General features: G+C 39.8%; 1 protein-coding gene across 3 annotated transcripts in view; it reads right to left on the minus strand.

Moving 5' to 3' along the window:
* LOC106875730 (synaptic vesicle glycoprotein 2C) overlaps positions 1–15,650 on the minus strand; it is a 200,522-nt gene that overhangs the window by 38,551 nt on the left and 146,321 nt on the right. For all 3 annotated transcript variants that reach the window (XM_089365959.1, XM_089365960.1, XM_052974466.2), the window contains one exon: positions 9,328–9,411. In XM_089365959.1, coding sequence (XP_089222085.1) covers positions 9,328–9,411 — 84 coding nt within the window. The remainder of the gene's footprint in view (positions 1–9,327; positions 9,412–15,650) is intronic.

A 15,650-nucleotide genomic window follows, 5' to 3' on the forward strand; every position in this document is an offset into this window, starting at 1 on the left:
GTTGGTTAGTAAGAAGAGAGATAGTGGATTTGATAGATTCTATTTTGTGTCAGTTGTTTTGGAGTAAAAATGTTAGATGATTGATTTAGAAAAGAAGTTGTAATGCAGTAATTTCTAAGGTGTGATAGGAGGAGGTAGCTGTTTTGTTTTTCTGTATATAAGCTGGCCCAATGTGGGAAGTATATGGAAGTAGATGATATGGAAAATTACAGATTCTAGATATGTTGTTACTGTACTCTACATAAGCTTGTGAGGCTTCCATTCCTGTGAGGCCTCCATTCATGGGTCGCTATTTCCCCCTTGCACACCAACTTGGAGTTTAGAGATCTAGAATGAATATCATAAGGCTACAACTGAATGAACTAGACTAATCATTTTGCCAGCCAGCATTTTGAATTGTTTTTTAAGGTGTTTAGTATTTTGTTTTGTGAGTAGTGGAGAATAGAGTTGAACATTTTGTTAATGTAGATGTTAAGAAAAATGGTTTGGGGTTTTCTTGTTCTTGGAGTCATGGGAATGGTTTGTGTAAACTTTGTGAGGATAAGTACTGCCAAAGCCCTAAGCTGAAACCAGCAAAAGATAAAAGAGTACTGTCTGAATTTGTTTTGAGTTGTAAAGAAAAATTGATGAGTTGGTGATATAAAAACGTGATTTTGAAGATGTACATAGAAAGACAATGGTTTATGACAATGCTTCAATTAGATGTAAGGTTTACAATTGTCATTCCTTTTCTTCTACTTTCATTAAATTACCTGTAGCATTAAAAAATAAGTCATTTAAATGTCAATATAATACAACTTCTAGTGAGACCCTTGAGCAACTCATTAACTTCATTTCATGACTATGCCCATTGGTAATTAAATCTGTACATATGGCACATCTGAATTCCCACTGTATCTTTTGTCTTCTAATTGCATTCATTGACTAAACAATGGATCTCTGATAGAATTAGTAGCTAATTTTTCTTTATAGATTATAGGGTATGGTGTGTTACAGAAGATGTTGGTGGAAATTTTATGGAATGATTGTTATTTTGAAGTAGCAGTGGTGGACTTTACATGAGCGGATATTGAAATGAATAAATTTGAAGTTCATGACTCCTGAAAACAGATGATAAATGCATTTAAAAGTATGTATATCCCAGTTCAAAATTTACACACAGGCAACACAAAGTACCAAAGCTTAAACTATAAAACTTGAAACCTGGCAAATTGTGGTATCCTTGCACTGCTATTATCTTTCTATTAAAATTTCCAGCTATGATAATGATTTTGTTGCATTATAGCAAATCAATAACAATCTTGATAAAACCAAATCATACCACACACACACAAAAAAATAAAGAACATATTAAGGAGCTTCTGCCATCATCATCCTTCAATGTGGTTGAACAACCAATCTCAACCAGTCAAGATTCACAGTATGGGTTGTATTATTCATCCTTTTGATTGCTGAATATAAAACATAGCTTGTGAGGCTTCCATTCCTGTGAGGCCTCCATTCATGGGTCGCTATTTCCCCCTTGCACACCAACTTGGAGTTTAGAGATCTAGAATGAATATCATAAGGCTACAACTGAATGAACTAGACTAATGTGAAATAATGTGCACAATGCATACTCAGCCTGGGAATCAAAACCATGATTTTGCAATTGTGAGTGCAACACCCTAACCACTAGGTTATATGCCATCATACACTATTGGATAGCTATTGACACTCTTTAGTTCTTCCACCCTTTGATGGGTTTTGCTTTTCATCCCACAAGATATCCAATAAATTACTTTCCTGTTAAGCAAATTTGATGGAGTTACTGGTTTAATCACTAATGACTCAATCATGTTACCAGTAGAGCACAAGAGTGACCTGACTATATAAAAAGAAAACAAATGACTACATAACAAAATAACACAAATCATCATCATCATCATTTAACATCTGCTTTCCATGCTGGCATGGGTTGGACAGTTTGACTGGGGACTGGTGAGCCAGATGGCTGCACCAGGCTCCAATCTGATCTAGCAGAGTTTCTACAGCTGGATGCCCATCCTAACGCCAACCACTCTGAGAGTGTAGTGGGTGCTTTTTACGTGCCACTGGTATGAGGACCAGTCATGCAGTACTGGCCACAGCCATGCTCAAATGGTGTTTTTACGTGTCACTTGCACAGGAGCCAGTCCAGTGGCACTGGCAACACCCTCGCTCGAATGCTGTTTTTCACGTACCACTGGCACAAGTGTCATTAAGGCGACGCTGGTAACGATCACACTCGAAGGGTACTTTTTATGTGCCACTGGTATGGAAGCCAGTCAGCAGCCTTGGCAATGATCATGCTCGGATGGTGCTTTTAGTGCTCCACTAGCACGGATGCCAGTCATGCGGTGCTGTCATCGAATTTGATTTCGATTTCACTTGCTTTAACAGGTCTTTGCAAGCAGAGTTTAGTGTCCAGTGAAAGAAAGGTACGCCTAAGTGGGCTTGTTACACCATTGGCATAGGCCACGGGTTATGGTCTCACTTGGCTTGCCGGGTCTTCTCAAGTACAGCATATTTCCAAAGGTCTCGGTCACTAGTCATTGCCTTGGTGAGGCCTAATGTTCGAAGGTCGTGCTTAACCACCTCATCCCAGGTCTTCCTGGGTCTACCTATTCCACAGGTTCCCTTAAACGCTAGGGTGTGACACTTTTTCACACAGCTATCCTCATCCATTCGCACCACATGACCATACCAGCGCAGTTGTCTCTCTTGCACACCACATCTGATGCTTTGTAGGTCCAACGTTACTCTCAAGGTACTTCTACTCTGTCGAGTATGCACACTGATATTACACATCCAGCGGAGCATACTAGCTTTGTTCCTTGCAAGCTTACGCATGTCTTCAGCAGTCACGGCCCATGTTTCACTACCATGTAGCATGGCTCTTTGTACACATGCATCATACAGTTTACCTTTTACTCTGAGCGAGAGACCCTTTATCACCAGCAGAAGTAGGAGCTCTCTGAACTTTGCCCAGGCTATTCTTATTCTAGCAGCTACACTTTCAGCACACCCTCCCCTGCTACTGACTTGGTCACCTAGATAGCGGAAGCTATCAACTACTTCTAGTTTTTCTCCCTGGAATGTGGAAGAAGTTGTACTCTGCATATTTTCAGTGTTTATTGCACCTGAGCATCTGCCACATACAAAAACTATCTTGCTAGTTAGCCTTCCTTTGATATTGCTGCACCTCTTATGTGTTCATAGCTTATACTGGGTACATCTTATAGAGTTTCTACCTACACCTTTTCTACAGATCGAGCAGGGCCATCTACCTGAAGGGGTTTGTGTTTTGTCTGCCTTCTTACTTATTAGGATTTCGGATTTAGCTATGTTGACTCTAAGGCCTTCGATTCTAATCCTTACTTCCACACCTGAAACTTCTCCTCTAGTTCTGATAGTGACTCAGCAATTAGAGCAAGGTCATCAGCATAGAGGAGCTCCCAGGGGCATCCTGTCTTGAATTCCTCTGTTATTGCCTGGAGAACTTTAATAAATAAGAAGGGGCTGAGGCAGTCCTCAGCCCCTTCCTATTTATTAAAGTTGGTGGACCCCTACCTCTACCCGGAATTCTTCACTGTACTCATTGCCAACCCTCACCTTAATAACAGTGTCCCTGTACATGGTTCGCACAGCTCTTACTAACCATTCATCTATCCCTAGTTTCCTTGTTGACCACCAGATAAGGGAACGAGGGGACTCTGTCAAAGGCTTTCTCCATGTCAACGAAAGCCAGGTACAGAGGTTTATCTTTGGCTAGGTATTTCTCTTGCAGCTGTCTTACCAGAAATATAGCATCAGTGGTGCTTTTCCCAGGCACGAATCCAAACTGCATCTCATCTAAACTGAGTCTCTCTCTCTAATTAGTTGGGCTATGACCCTCTCCGTGACCTTCATTACCTGATCCAACAGCTTGATACCTCTGTAATTATTTGCATCTAAATCATCACCTTTACCTTTGTAGCAGTTGAATATGGTGCTGCTACACCAGTCATTGGGTATGACACCTTCGTGTATCACCTGGTTAATTATACGGGTGACTAGGCTATAGCCGACACTGCCAGATATTTTGAGCATCTCTGCAGTGATTCCTGATGGGCTTTCCCTGTTTTCATACTCTTGATCGCTTTATCTACCAAGATACTGTCAATTCGGATAGCTGGTCCCTCTGTTGAGTTGACACTCAGCAGACTCTCTTCGTCCCATTCATTCTCTTTATTGAGCAACCTTTCATAGTGGCGTCTCCAAACCTCTCTCTTTGCAGCCTTGTTTAGTGCAAGTGAACCATCATCCATGCGGACACATTTTTCTCCTCCGATATCATGATTCTCTCTAACACACTGAATGCAACACGAAATACTTCAAGTCTTTGGTCCTCACAGCGCAGAACATTGGCAAATTTTTTCTTATCTGCTTCCCCTCTGGCTAAATAAACCTGTCTCCTAGCTTCCCTTCTGGCAGTCTGATACAATTCCCTGCTACCTCCATTCTTCCAGTCCTTCCAAGCGTGTTTCTTTTGTCTAATAGCCCTGTCAACCACATTGTTCCACCACCACGTTACCCTGGTTCGAGAGGGGACTTTGCACCATCCACAGATCTGGTCAGTGGCTCTCAGTAGGTTGTCCCATAGAAACCTCCTGTTGTCTTCCACATCATGTAATGCTATATCCCCTTCTATTTTGTCAAAGGCTTCAAGTAATATGTCTCTAAATCTCTGTGGCCTATAAAAAAACCTTTGTAGAATACAAAAAAAAGCTTCACTATCATATATACACTGACAAAAATGATACACTAAAAATAAAACTACAATCTCAACACAGGACTCCTTAAGTGCAATAAACTTCACTTTAGACAGAGCCATTCAACAGTGTGTGTGTGTGTGGGGGGGGGGGGGAATATAAGTCTATCACATATTTTTAAACTTCTATATTTTATTATTTCTTTCATACATTTATATTTTTATATTTACATTTTATATTCTTTTCTTTCTTTTTTTGATTTTGTTTTTTCTTTTCTTCTATTTTATTTTTTATTGTCTGGGATAGTTGGGTGAGAGTAGCACCTGATAGGTGGATTGTCACAGCCTTTTAGGGTTGGTCTGCCCACCTTGGTACCCACTTGACTCCCAGCTCTCATCGTAGTTGTTTGCATGCAACAGTGGCCACACCCAGGCAATGGCTTCGACACACCAACTAAAGTAGGTGAGGGTAGCTGACAGGTCTGAAAACCTTGGTGTGAAAATCAGGGTTTGCTGACCTTTGGCATGTGAAGACTGGTTCCGGTGGATTGGGTGGACAAGACCAAAAGTGGTCCAATGTCTATGAAGGCAGTTCCAGCAGGTGCTGTGGAGTGCTTAGAGCAGAACAAGATGTGAAGACGTTCTGGTCACCTCTTGCAACAAAGAGGTCTCCAGATGTAACAGTTCTCCATGCCACTGGATCAAGGTCTCTTCCACCAAGAGAGTGGGATTGTCCACATGCATTGACTCTTCCACTTTAATCAATCTCTGGCACAGGTGTCTGTGTATCTCAGCCCCAACTTCCCATTGAAGTCCTGCAGCAATGGGGGAATGGTGAAAGGGATAGGTGGAAATAACCACTGGAAGTCATAGTCATGAACCTGCACAATGGTGGCCTGGGACTTTGGTTGTTGTTCTTCGAACTCAGAGCAGCAGAGGACTCTGGCAGCATTTTTAGGAATACACTGCTCACCCTAATAAGAGAGGAACCTAGAAAAGGTGGCCCAAAGAAAGCCTGCCCTACACCATCTGGCCAGTTTAACCACGACTGGCAGACTTACTCATTTGTGGCCAATTCCAACTGAAAAAGAAACTCATCATTTGGATGTGGAATGTGTGTACCCTTCTAGATTGTGACAATGTCTCAAGACCCCAGAGAAGGACAGCCCTTGTAGCCAACAAACTGTCAGGGTACAACATCAACATTGCCGCCTTGAGTGAAACCAAACTGGTCAAAGAGGAATCGGTGACCGAATCCAATGGATACACCTTTTTCTGGAAAGGAAAGGCCTAGAACGAAGACCACATCCACAGGATGGACTTGCCATCAACATTTGCATAGTCCCCACCATCCCAAGTGCCCCAAGCTCATCAAGCAAGCCTTCAACACAGCAAGACTCCAACCTACTCAATATCAACAGGACTTCCAGAACAGTCTTGATGAAAGACTTGATGCAGCAGGTTTGCTTACTGGAGGACCAGAGGCAAAATGGAACCAGTTGAAAGAAGTCACTGAGACAGCCAAAGCAGCCCAGGCCCCAAGTGGAGGCAAGATCCTTGCTCGCATCCTCCTCAACAGATTCATTGCCAACATCTCCAAGAGTAACCTACCTGAGGCCCAGTGTGGTTTCCGCCCTAGTTGCAGCACTATAGACATGGAGTTTGCTGTGTGACAAGTGCAGGAGAAGTGCACTGAGTAGCAGATGGACCTGTACGTTGTGTTTATTGACCTGACCAGTCAATCAGGAAGCTTTATGGATCATTCTCAGTAAGCTGGGTTGCCTACAAAAATTCACAACCCTGGTCAAGCTCTTCCACAACATTATGAAGGGACAGGTTCTTTCTAATGGGGACTACATGAACTCCTTCAACAGCTTTAATGGAGTCAAACAGGGCTGTGTCCTTGCCCCAGTGCTCTTCAGCTTGTTCTTCACACAGCTCCTCCTCCATGTTGTGAAGAACTTTGAGCTGGGTGTGTACGTCAAGTACCGAAGCAATAGCTCTGTATTCAACCTCTGCCACCTGTCTGCCAAAACAAAGATCAGGGAAAAGCTCATCCTCAAAGCCCTCTTCGCAGATAACTGTGCCCTCATGGCCCACAAGGAAAACCATCTCCAGATCATCATCAACCATTTTGCTGAGGCATCCAGACTCTTTGGCCTGTCCATCAGCCTTGGGAATATAGAGGTCCTGCTCTAAGCAGCCCCCAAATACAACAAAACCTAAGCTATCCATTACCATTGATGGGATTGAGCTGAACTGTGTTGAAAGGCAGCACTATCTCTACAGATGGTTCACTAGATAAAGAGATCACATCCAGAATCCAGAAAGCCAGCCAAGTACTCGGTAGACTGAGAGTTAAAAGATTACAACAGAAAAGTGTGTGGCTGTCCATGAAACTCAAGATATACAAAGCTGTTGTTCTCTCCACACTGTTGTATGGTTGTGAAACATAGACTCCATACTGCCAGAACATCAAGTAGTTGGAACAATTCCATACAAGATCACTGTGCACAATCATGGGCATCTGCTGGTAAGACAGAGCAGAGTCCACAAGTGTTGAGGCACTTCTGCTAAAGCTCAGTTACATTGGACCAACCACATCATCAGAATGAACAACCATCCCCAGACAGCTGATGTACGGTGAGCTGAAGGAAGGCACAAGGCAACAAGGAAGACCCAAGTTGAAGTATAAGGACACTCTGAAGGGCAACCTAAAGTGGTGTGACATCCTGCCTTGCAAACTCAAGACTACAGCCACAAACAGGGCTACCTGGAGGTCAATCACCTACACTGCTGTAGCTGTCTTTGAGGATAGACAGCGATGCTTTACAGCTGCAAGAGACAGACATCAATGGGCTGCATCATCCTCAATTCTGATCACAGACTACTAGTGTCCAACCTATGGGTGCCTGTGTGCTTCTGGCTCTGGGCTGCAGAGCTACCTGTGTTCTCACTGTTGACTACAGAGACCACAGACTATGCCTTCATCAGAGATCGATGGACTACCAAGAAGAAGTATATATGAATGATTGATTGGTGGATTGTCAGTCTTTCAATCAATCCATCTCTTCTATAATTCAGGACCTCACATCTGCCAAGCTCAATTAAGATTCAGAATACAGTTTAAAATCTTACAATTCTTCAAGAACCAATGTAATAGCACCCAGTTCTAATGGCCCACATCTGCCCACTATTATACTTATGGCTGCAGCTTCACTCGCAATTCGTCATACTAACAACTACTATAACTACTGTAGCAAACTCATAAGAGGCAGAGAGAGAACGTAAGTTCGTTTGCCCGAACATGAGAAATTATTGATTTCTCATTGGTTAAAAATTACTGCCCATATACGAATTATGAACATCGTTGAAGAAATCTTTCACGGGGTTACAGTTCTATGATTCGTGTATGAGTAGTTATAAAAACCCTGATTTTCGTCAAAATCTCCAGTGTTTGTTGGTTGCCACTCAAGTCCACGACACTCACCCTTTTGAGTATAGGCTAATATATATGCCATGTTCAATACTCAAATCCGACAATATTGAATTGTCGTGAAACCTTATTAGTTAGAATGAGAAATTAGTTAATAATAAGTTTAAGTTGTAATTCTCTACGACGAAATGATTTGGTTTCTGAATTTCTATAAATGTAAAAAAATATGTATATAATAAATTAATATAGAAGCTTAATTCCTTTTACTTCTCGTTTCTTTCAACTTGTTGAATTTATTTCTGTATATTAATGAAACTGTATTTTTTTATGTGTAACGGTAAAAAAAATATAATCTATATCTTCAACATACATGCACGTAATAAACGCACATTCAGCGTCTTGTCATGTATACATCATAACATTTACGCAGCCTAAACTAAGAGTTATGCTTAGTGATAAATACTTATAATTAAGTTATAAGTAACGAGATTATCATTATAGCTTTTAATTTAATAAACAATAATATTTGTTAGAACTTACGAATGATAACATTGTAAATAAAGATATAGTACATCTCACACTTCAACGACCTGTTGTTGTGATAAACAACCAACATAAAAAACTGGTGTCCGACCTGTTATACACATAAAACTACAAAAAAATAAAAACTCATGTGGCTGATTTTGTAAACTGAAAACAAAAAATCCTTGAACATACAGGGCAGCCTCTGATAGAACTAACAGCCAAATCTTCCTCAAATAACACTAACATTCCCCCAAAAGAGGTGAGTCACACTGGATGATGTGTTCATAGATGCCCTAAGTCTAGGGAAAAGACAGGATGATTACAGCTGGAACATCTTTGATCATAGGACAACACAATGAAAGCTGACCTGGAGGTGGGAGTAGGATAAATACTATCACCAAGATTATGCCCATCAATGCCACCACAATGCTAACTGCTACCGCCAGTAAAATACAAGCAACTATAAAATACATACCACCACTATTGCATACATAACTAAATGCATTAGCACCACAAACACTCCTACCAAAGCAACCACCACTGCTGCCAGCACTAATAACAGTAAAATGAAAACAATATAACAGGATAAACTCACTTGATACTTGTGACCATATGCCCTTTTGTGGTTTTTCTTGTAAATCAATTTCAGGATAGCAAGGGCTTCAGTTTCATCTCCAATCTGGTAATATTAAAAAAAAAAAATCAATGCAAACAATGAGCACAGATAAATTGACTGGAAGATAGCCTCTCTAAGTCTTGGTCAACAGTACACCTAGTGATGGTGTCATGATAAAAACAGTAGTTGCATGAACTGACAATCACTACCTCATATGAGTGACAAAGACAAATTGAGATTTTGAGAACAACTGTGTTAATGGAACTGGTACTCTTAATGGTGAATATATTGTGCCAGGCAGGCTTGGAGCAACTGGTTTGGCTTCAACAGTTTGTCCACAGCAGGTAGAACTAGACATTTCAGATGAAGATGTGAAAGAAATAAGTAAAAAAAATGGGCAACTGGAAGGCTTTGGGACAAGATGGAGTTCAAGGCTACTGGATCAAAATATATAATGAAATCCATGCGTGAATAGCTGAACAACTCAATACTTTGTTAAATGCTGACCAAGTGACACCTGAGTGGCTGACAAAGGACAAAACAGTTTTATGCTCAAAAAACATTGCAAAAGGAAATGTGGTAGATAACTACAGACTGATATCATGCTTGCTACTTATGATGAAGTTATTAACTGGAATCATTGCAGTCAATGTACAGGCATCTTGAAGAAAATGGAGTTCTACCAGGTGAGCAGAAAGGATGCAAGCATAAGTACAGTTGGCACCAAGGATCAACTTCTGATGGTCAAAAGAGTACTTAGAGATTGCAAGAAGAGTGAAACTAACGTGGTCATGTCATGGACTGATTACCACAAGGCCTACATTCTTGGATCATGTAATGTGTGAATCTGTTTAGTGTTGCATTGAATATCAAGCAATTCCTTAGGAAAAATATGGAGAAGTGGCAGACAGAACAGACAGCACATGGAAGAAGCTTTAGGACAAAAGAAACCAAGGGACATATAAAAGGTATATTTCAAGTGGACTATCTATCCTCGCTGACTTTTGTACTGAGCATGGTACCACTAACAATGATTCTGAGGAAAGCTAAGGTTGGGTATGAATTTAAGGGTCACCAATAAAAGGTTAACCACTTGTTATTCATGAACAACCTCAAACTTTACAGTAAGGATGAATCCCAGGTCAGTTCCCTCATTGGCACTGAGTATATGTTTAGTGCTGACATCAGAATGGTGTTTTGATAGAAAAAGTGTGACATGTGAATCTTGAATAGAAGCATAATTAAACACATGGATGGGTTCGTGATGCCATCAGGAAAGGTTATGAAGCAACTAGGAGAGGAGGATTATAAGTACTTGGGGATATTGGAACTGGACAAAGTAATGGAGGAGGAAATGACAGAAAACTTTAAGGTGGAATACTCACACAGACTGAGACTTGTCCTCAAGTCAAAATTGAATGGACAGAATAAGATTGATGCTATCAACATATCATGCTTTAAATATGGAGCAGAGGTGATTGCATGGACAGTACAAGAGCAAAACAGCTTAGACTGAAAGACAAGAAAGCTATTGACTAGATATGGGGTATTTCCTCCAAAGAGAGACACAAGAGACACAAACACCATATAGACCAAGAAAAAGAGGAGGAAGGGGACTGATTGGATAAAAACACAGCATTAGAGCAGAAGAAAACATGGCAAAGTCCATAAAAAATACCACAGAACCACTATTGTTGGAAGAGGGTTAGGCCTGTGCAGAACTGAAGATTGCAAATATAAAATACAGTAAGCATATGAGTATGGATGAAACTGAAAATAGATAGGTAGATAGAGAAAAGATTGTATGGACAATTCCACAGTGAGGTTAAAGATAGAACAGACAAGGTAAAAAAGTGGTTATGAATAGCTAAAAGTGATTTAAAACCAGAAAAGAGGCCTTAATTTGAGTTGCTCAAGAGCAAGCATTAAGAATTAATTACATCAAACATAGGATAGAACACAAGCAGAAAGTGGTGAGTGCAGAATTTGTGGAGAGAATAAGGAAACTGTATGACATATTACAAACCGATCTACACCACTAACTCAGAAAGAATATTAGGGGCAGTAAGACATCATAGCAAAGTTAGTCCATTGGGCACTTTGGAACAAGTATGGACTTGACTGAGCAGAAAAGTGATGTGAACATTAACCAAAGGCATGATAATGGTAATGCAAAGAACCTGTTGGCATTTATGATTCAGTGTGGCCATGAAATAGAGAATAGGCAACTAGATATAGTAATAATTGAAAAAGAAGGCAGTGCTGGATCATAGATATAGCATGTTCAGCTAACAACAAAATAGATCTGAAATCCAGTTCACTAGCATCTGATCTTCATTTAATTATTCTCTGATCTGAATTCTTTCACCACTCATGCCAGTATATTCTTAAGAGAAATTGTCTACTTCTTCCATCATGCCACTTTTGTTTCTCATATGTTTAGCATCCTACGAAATCCCTCTTTTGACAGCTTCCAACCCCAACTTTGACAAACACTAATTGTTTTGTATTGCTCTTGTTTAATCACTTTATCTCTGATCTGTCATTTAAAACAGCTCCATCCCCTTTTGTTCTCTGTGCATTCATTGTCTGTATCCTCTGATTTGTATACCATTTGCATCTACTGGAATGCTCCAATGGTAACACTTCATAACCATCACGTTTACTTGTTTACTCCACTTTAGTCACGCAGCATGGCCAGCAGTTGCTGGATAATGACCAGGCCCACCCTGCTGCACAATGGGACACCTGCTGGGTGTGGCACCTTCACCAATAGCTTCAGTCCTATTCATATGGTTATTACTACCTGTTTTGTTTGACATTTTCTCTCATAAATGAGGTGCACTTTTAGGTTGCCACCATCTCTAGTAAGGTTGCTCACCAAGGTGAAAGAGGCCTTCTTCCCCTAGTTTTGAAATAAGACTGGTCCTTCTTGAAGGTTGACTGCTATCCAGGGCTAATGAGCTCAACCTACATAGAGCACTGGTTATTAGAAAGCACCAATCACTTGCCTTTTCACTTCTTTCTCCTGCTAGTTCCAAACAGCTTCACTATGCAAAGGCCAGGAATTAGACTTGACTGTCAGAAACTATACTTTGTACAGACCACTGGAGCATTTTATAAGTGAAGGACACTAAACTCCTTTCACCACTCTAATACTGACAGTTTTCTTTTCCTCCTCCTCCTCTTCTTTTTACTATCACTACTTTTATTATTACTATTACCACTACTATTATCATTGCCAACACTACCATGCTATTATTACCACTTTTAATATTAAGATAATTGCCACAGTAGCTTGGTTGCTTGAACTTTTGCTTATTATCTTGCATGTGGGAGTAGTGAGTCAAAGATGAAGATAAGGTCACAGGGGTAGGCATTATTACTTATACATAAAGTGGAGAGAGGGACAGACTACTACTACTACTACTACTACTACTACTACTACTACTACTACTACCAAAATGTCTGTGATACCAACAAAACGACGATTAATATGAAGGAGAACAACGACATGACGAAAAGAATGATTCCATGACTGACATTGAGGAGACTGAGTTTGTGAGACATGTAAGAGTTGCACTTCTCTAGTAAGATCCAATATTGCCTTTAATGTAGCTTCCAAAGTGGGCTCCTGATCCAACGACAACAAAACAACTTGCTGAAAGGAAAAAGAGGAGTTTGCAGGTGGTCCCAACAATGCAGGATTGCCAGTATAATCCATGATTTTGTCTGCAGAAGAAGCTAGTTAATCTGCCGAACTAGTTTCCACCATAGGTACCAAAATGGCCTGAATATTAGGTGGCAGCCTGGAGAAAAAGAGTTGTTTGATCATTACACTATCTGCTGGTGCATTTTTGGCTAGTTTTTTTCATTTGTCTTAATAGCCATGGAGGCTTACGATCACCAAGATGTTCATTGTTCACTGATGTGTGAAATTTCTGCTCTGCAGATAGAGAAGTCCGTCACAAGATCTCTGACTCAACACTGTAGTAAGTGGCATCTGATGGCAGGTCAGTAATAAGATCCTTAACTGTTGCCATTAAAGAAGATTGGATAGCACTGAGTAAAATGTGGAGCTGTTGGCCTCCGAGGATGTGTTATTAACTGCAAAATGCAACTCTATCTAAGCGAAAAATACATGAACATCGCCAGTAAAATTTGGCAAGGGGTTGCTACCCATGATGGGAAGACAGCATAACACTTGAATAAGAAGAAAATCAGAAATAGCAGCTAGGAACACCAGATCTGATGAAGAAGGAAAGGAAGAAATAATGTCCTTCTAGTTGAAAAATGAAAGGTTTTGTTCACTTGGAGATAAATACACACTGAACTGGTGAGAAAAGAAGAATAAGTCTTTCATTGAAGTTAGCTGACCTGCTGGGATGAGGCCTGGAATCACCAAAGTGTCATGAAAATAATGAAGACACTGTGCATGGAAAATTCAAGCCAGGCAAATTTAATAGAGAACTCTCAAGATTTGGCATGCACATCCACTGTGCATGCTCAAATAGGCAATTTTACACAAAAAACTAATGAGGAAGATGAAGAGAGGCACCATGTTGGACAAAGCTACAAGGTGTATGTGATGACAAAACATTGACAGCTGAAATTGTAGGAGAAAAATATTTCAAAAGGAGATTATTTGAAAGAACACCATGTATTTCCTTGAAAGAAAAATGCATAACCTACTAGGTATAATTTTGAAATGAAGACACATTCCAGAGGTTTACTTGAGCAAGAGAAAATATTCCTACATCAGGTCACCAATTTTTAGTGGATAGGCACTAAGATATCAGCCGAGCTTTTATAATAGCAGTAACAGAATACCTTGTAATGCAATAATTATAATTCCAAGTAGATATGAATACTGGACAATGTTCAGAAGGCTTAACAGAATAATAATAATTTATTGGAAGAGGAATTGATGATAGAATTAAATCGAAGCTTACGCTGCCGGCATACTGTGCATAACATTCTGAGATAGGGCATAACAGTGTCCTAGGTGAATAGAAGGAATGTTCAGGCTCCTTGTCATAAGGTCACAAATCCAAATGAGGTGTATGCAGCATATTAAAAATACAACAATTACAGTTACTTCATAATGTAAAAATATGGAACATGATAAATGTTTGAACAGTCTTATAATCTGGTATTAAATTCTGGAATGTTTCTCCATTAGATATTTCCATGTGGTGTTGAGTTCAGACAGAGACATAACACTACGTCTTAGTTCTCCTAAGATCTGACTGGAACTGATGAAAAACTTTCCTGTATCTTGTGACAGGCAGCTGTGTGTATCTATGTGTGAGGCAAAGTGGTTGGCTACACTAACCAAATTATGCATAGATTGATAACAATTCTGCCAAAGGGAAATAGTGTTCCTACATGTCCATCTTTACATTCTGAGTTCAAATCCCGCCAAGGTCAACTTTGCCTTTCATCCTTTTAGGGTCAATAAAATAACTACCAGCTGAGCACAAGGGGTCAATCTAATTTACTTACTCCTTTTGCCCAAATTTCAGGCCTTGTGCCAATAGTAGAAAGAATTATTATTATTGTTTTGTGTCAGTATAGGTTTTATTCTTGGTAAAATTTATGTGGATAGTAAGTTACTTTCTATAACCTTAAATATCCACATAATTTTAATGAGCCATGAAATGCTCAAAGCCCTTCTGATGATCTTGCCTGTTCCTAAGAGGCAAACCTTCTGTAGAAGTTTTACAGGACATTCCATTCCAATCTTCTTTATCCATTTGCCTATTTTCTCATGCAGTCCTTAACACACCAATTATGACAGGTACAACTTTTACAGATTTCGTGTTCCAAACACTTGCAATCTCAAATTTTATGGGGTTGTTTTTTGTTTTTATTTCAACTTTTCATCTTTCTTCACTATTCTGGAATCAAAAAGACAAGATTGATCAATCAGTAAACAAATTTGATTTTTCTTCTCTGTTACTATTTTATCTGTCCTCTTATGTTCCATCTCCTCCTCCACTTGAATGGGAAAATTCCACAAAAACTTGTATGTTTCCAACACAAGTACTCTTTCTACTCAGTGATTGTACCATGTACTTCATGCTTCAAATGCCCATTTTTCACAAAGCTTCCAGTGTAAAACTTTCATAAGTTGGTCATGTTTCCATTTCTTATACTTTTCCTGAGCCAACTTGTACTATTTTGCAACAATGTGAGCCGTTGTTTCATCCTGCATTCCACATACTCTACATTTTTCACATTTCTCACCATACACATATTTTCTAAAGTTGTTTGTTTGCAGTACTTGATTTTGAGCAGCT

Source organism: Octopus bimaculoides, chromosome 18, assembly GCF_046866305.1.
Source record: "Octopus bimaculoides isolate indiv1 chromosome 18, ASM4686630v1, whole genome shotgun sequence".
NCBI lineage: Eukaryota > Metazoa > Mollusca > Cephalopoda > Octopoda > Octopodidae > Octopus > Octopus bimaculoides.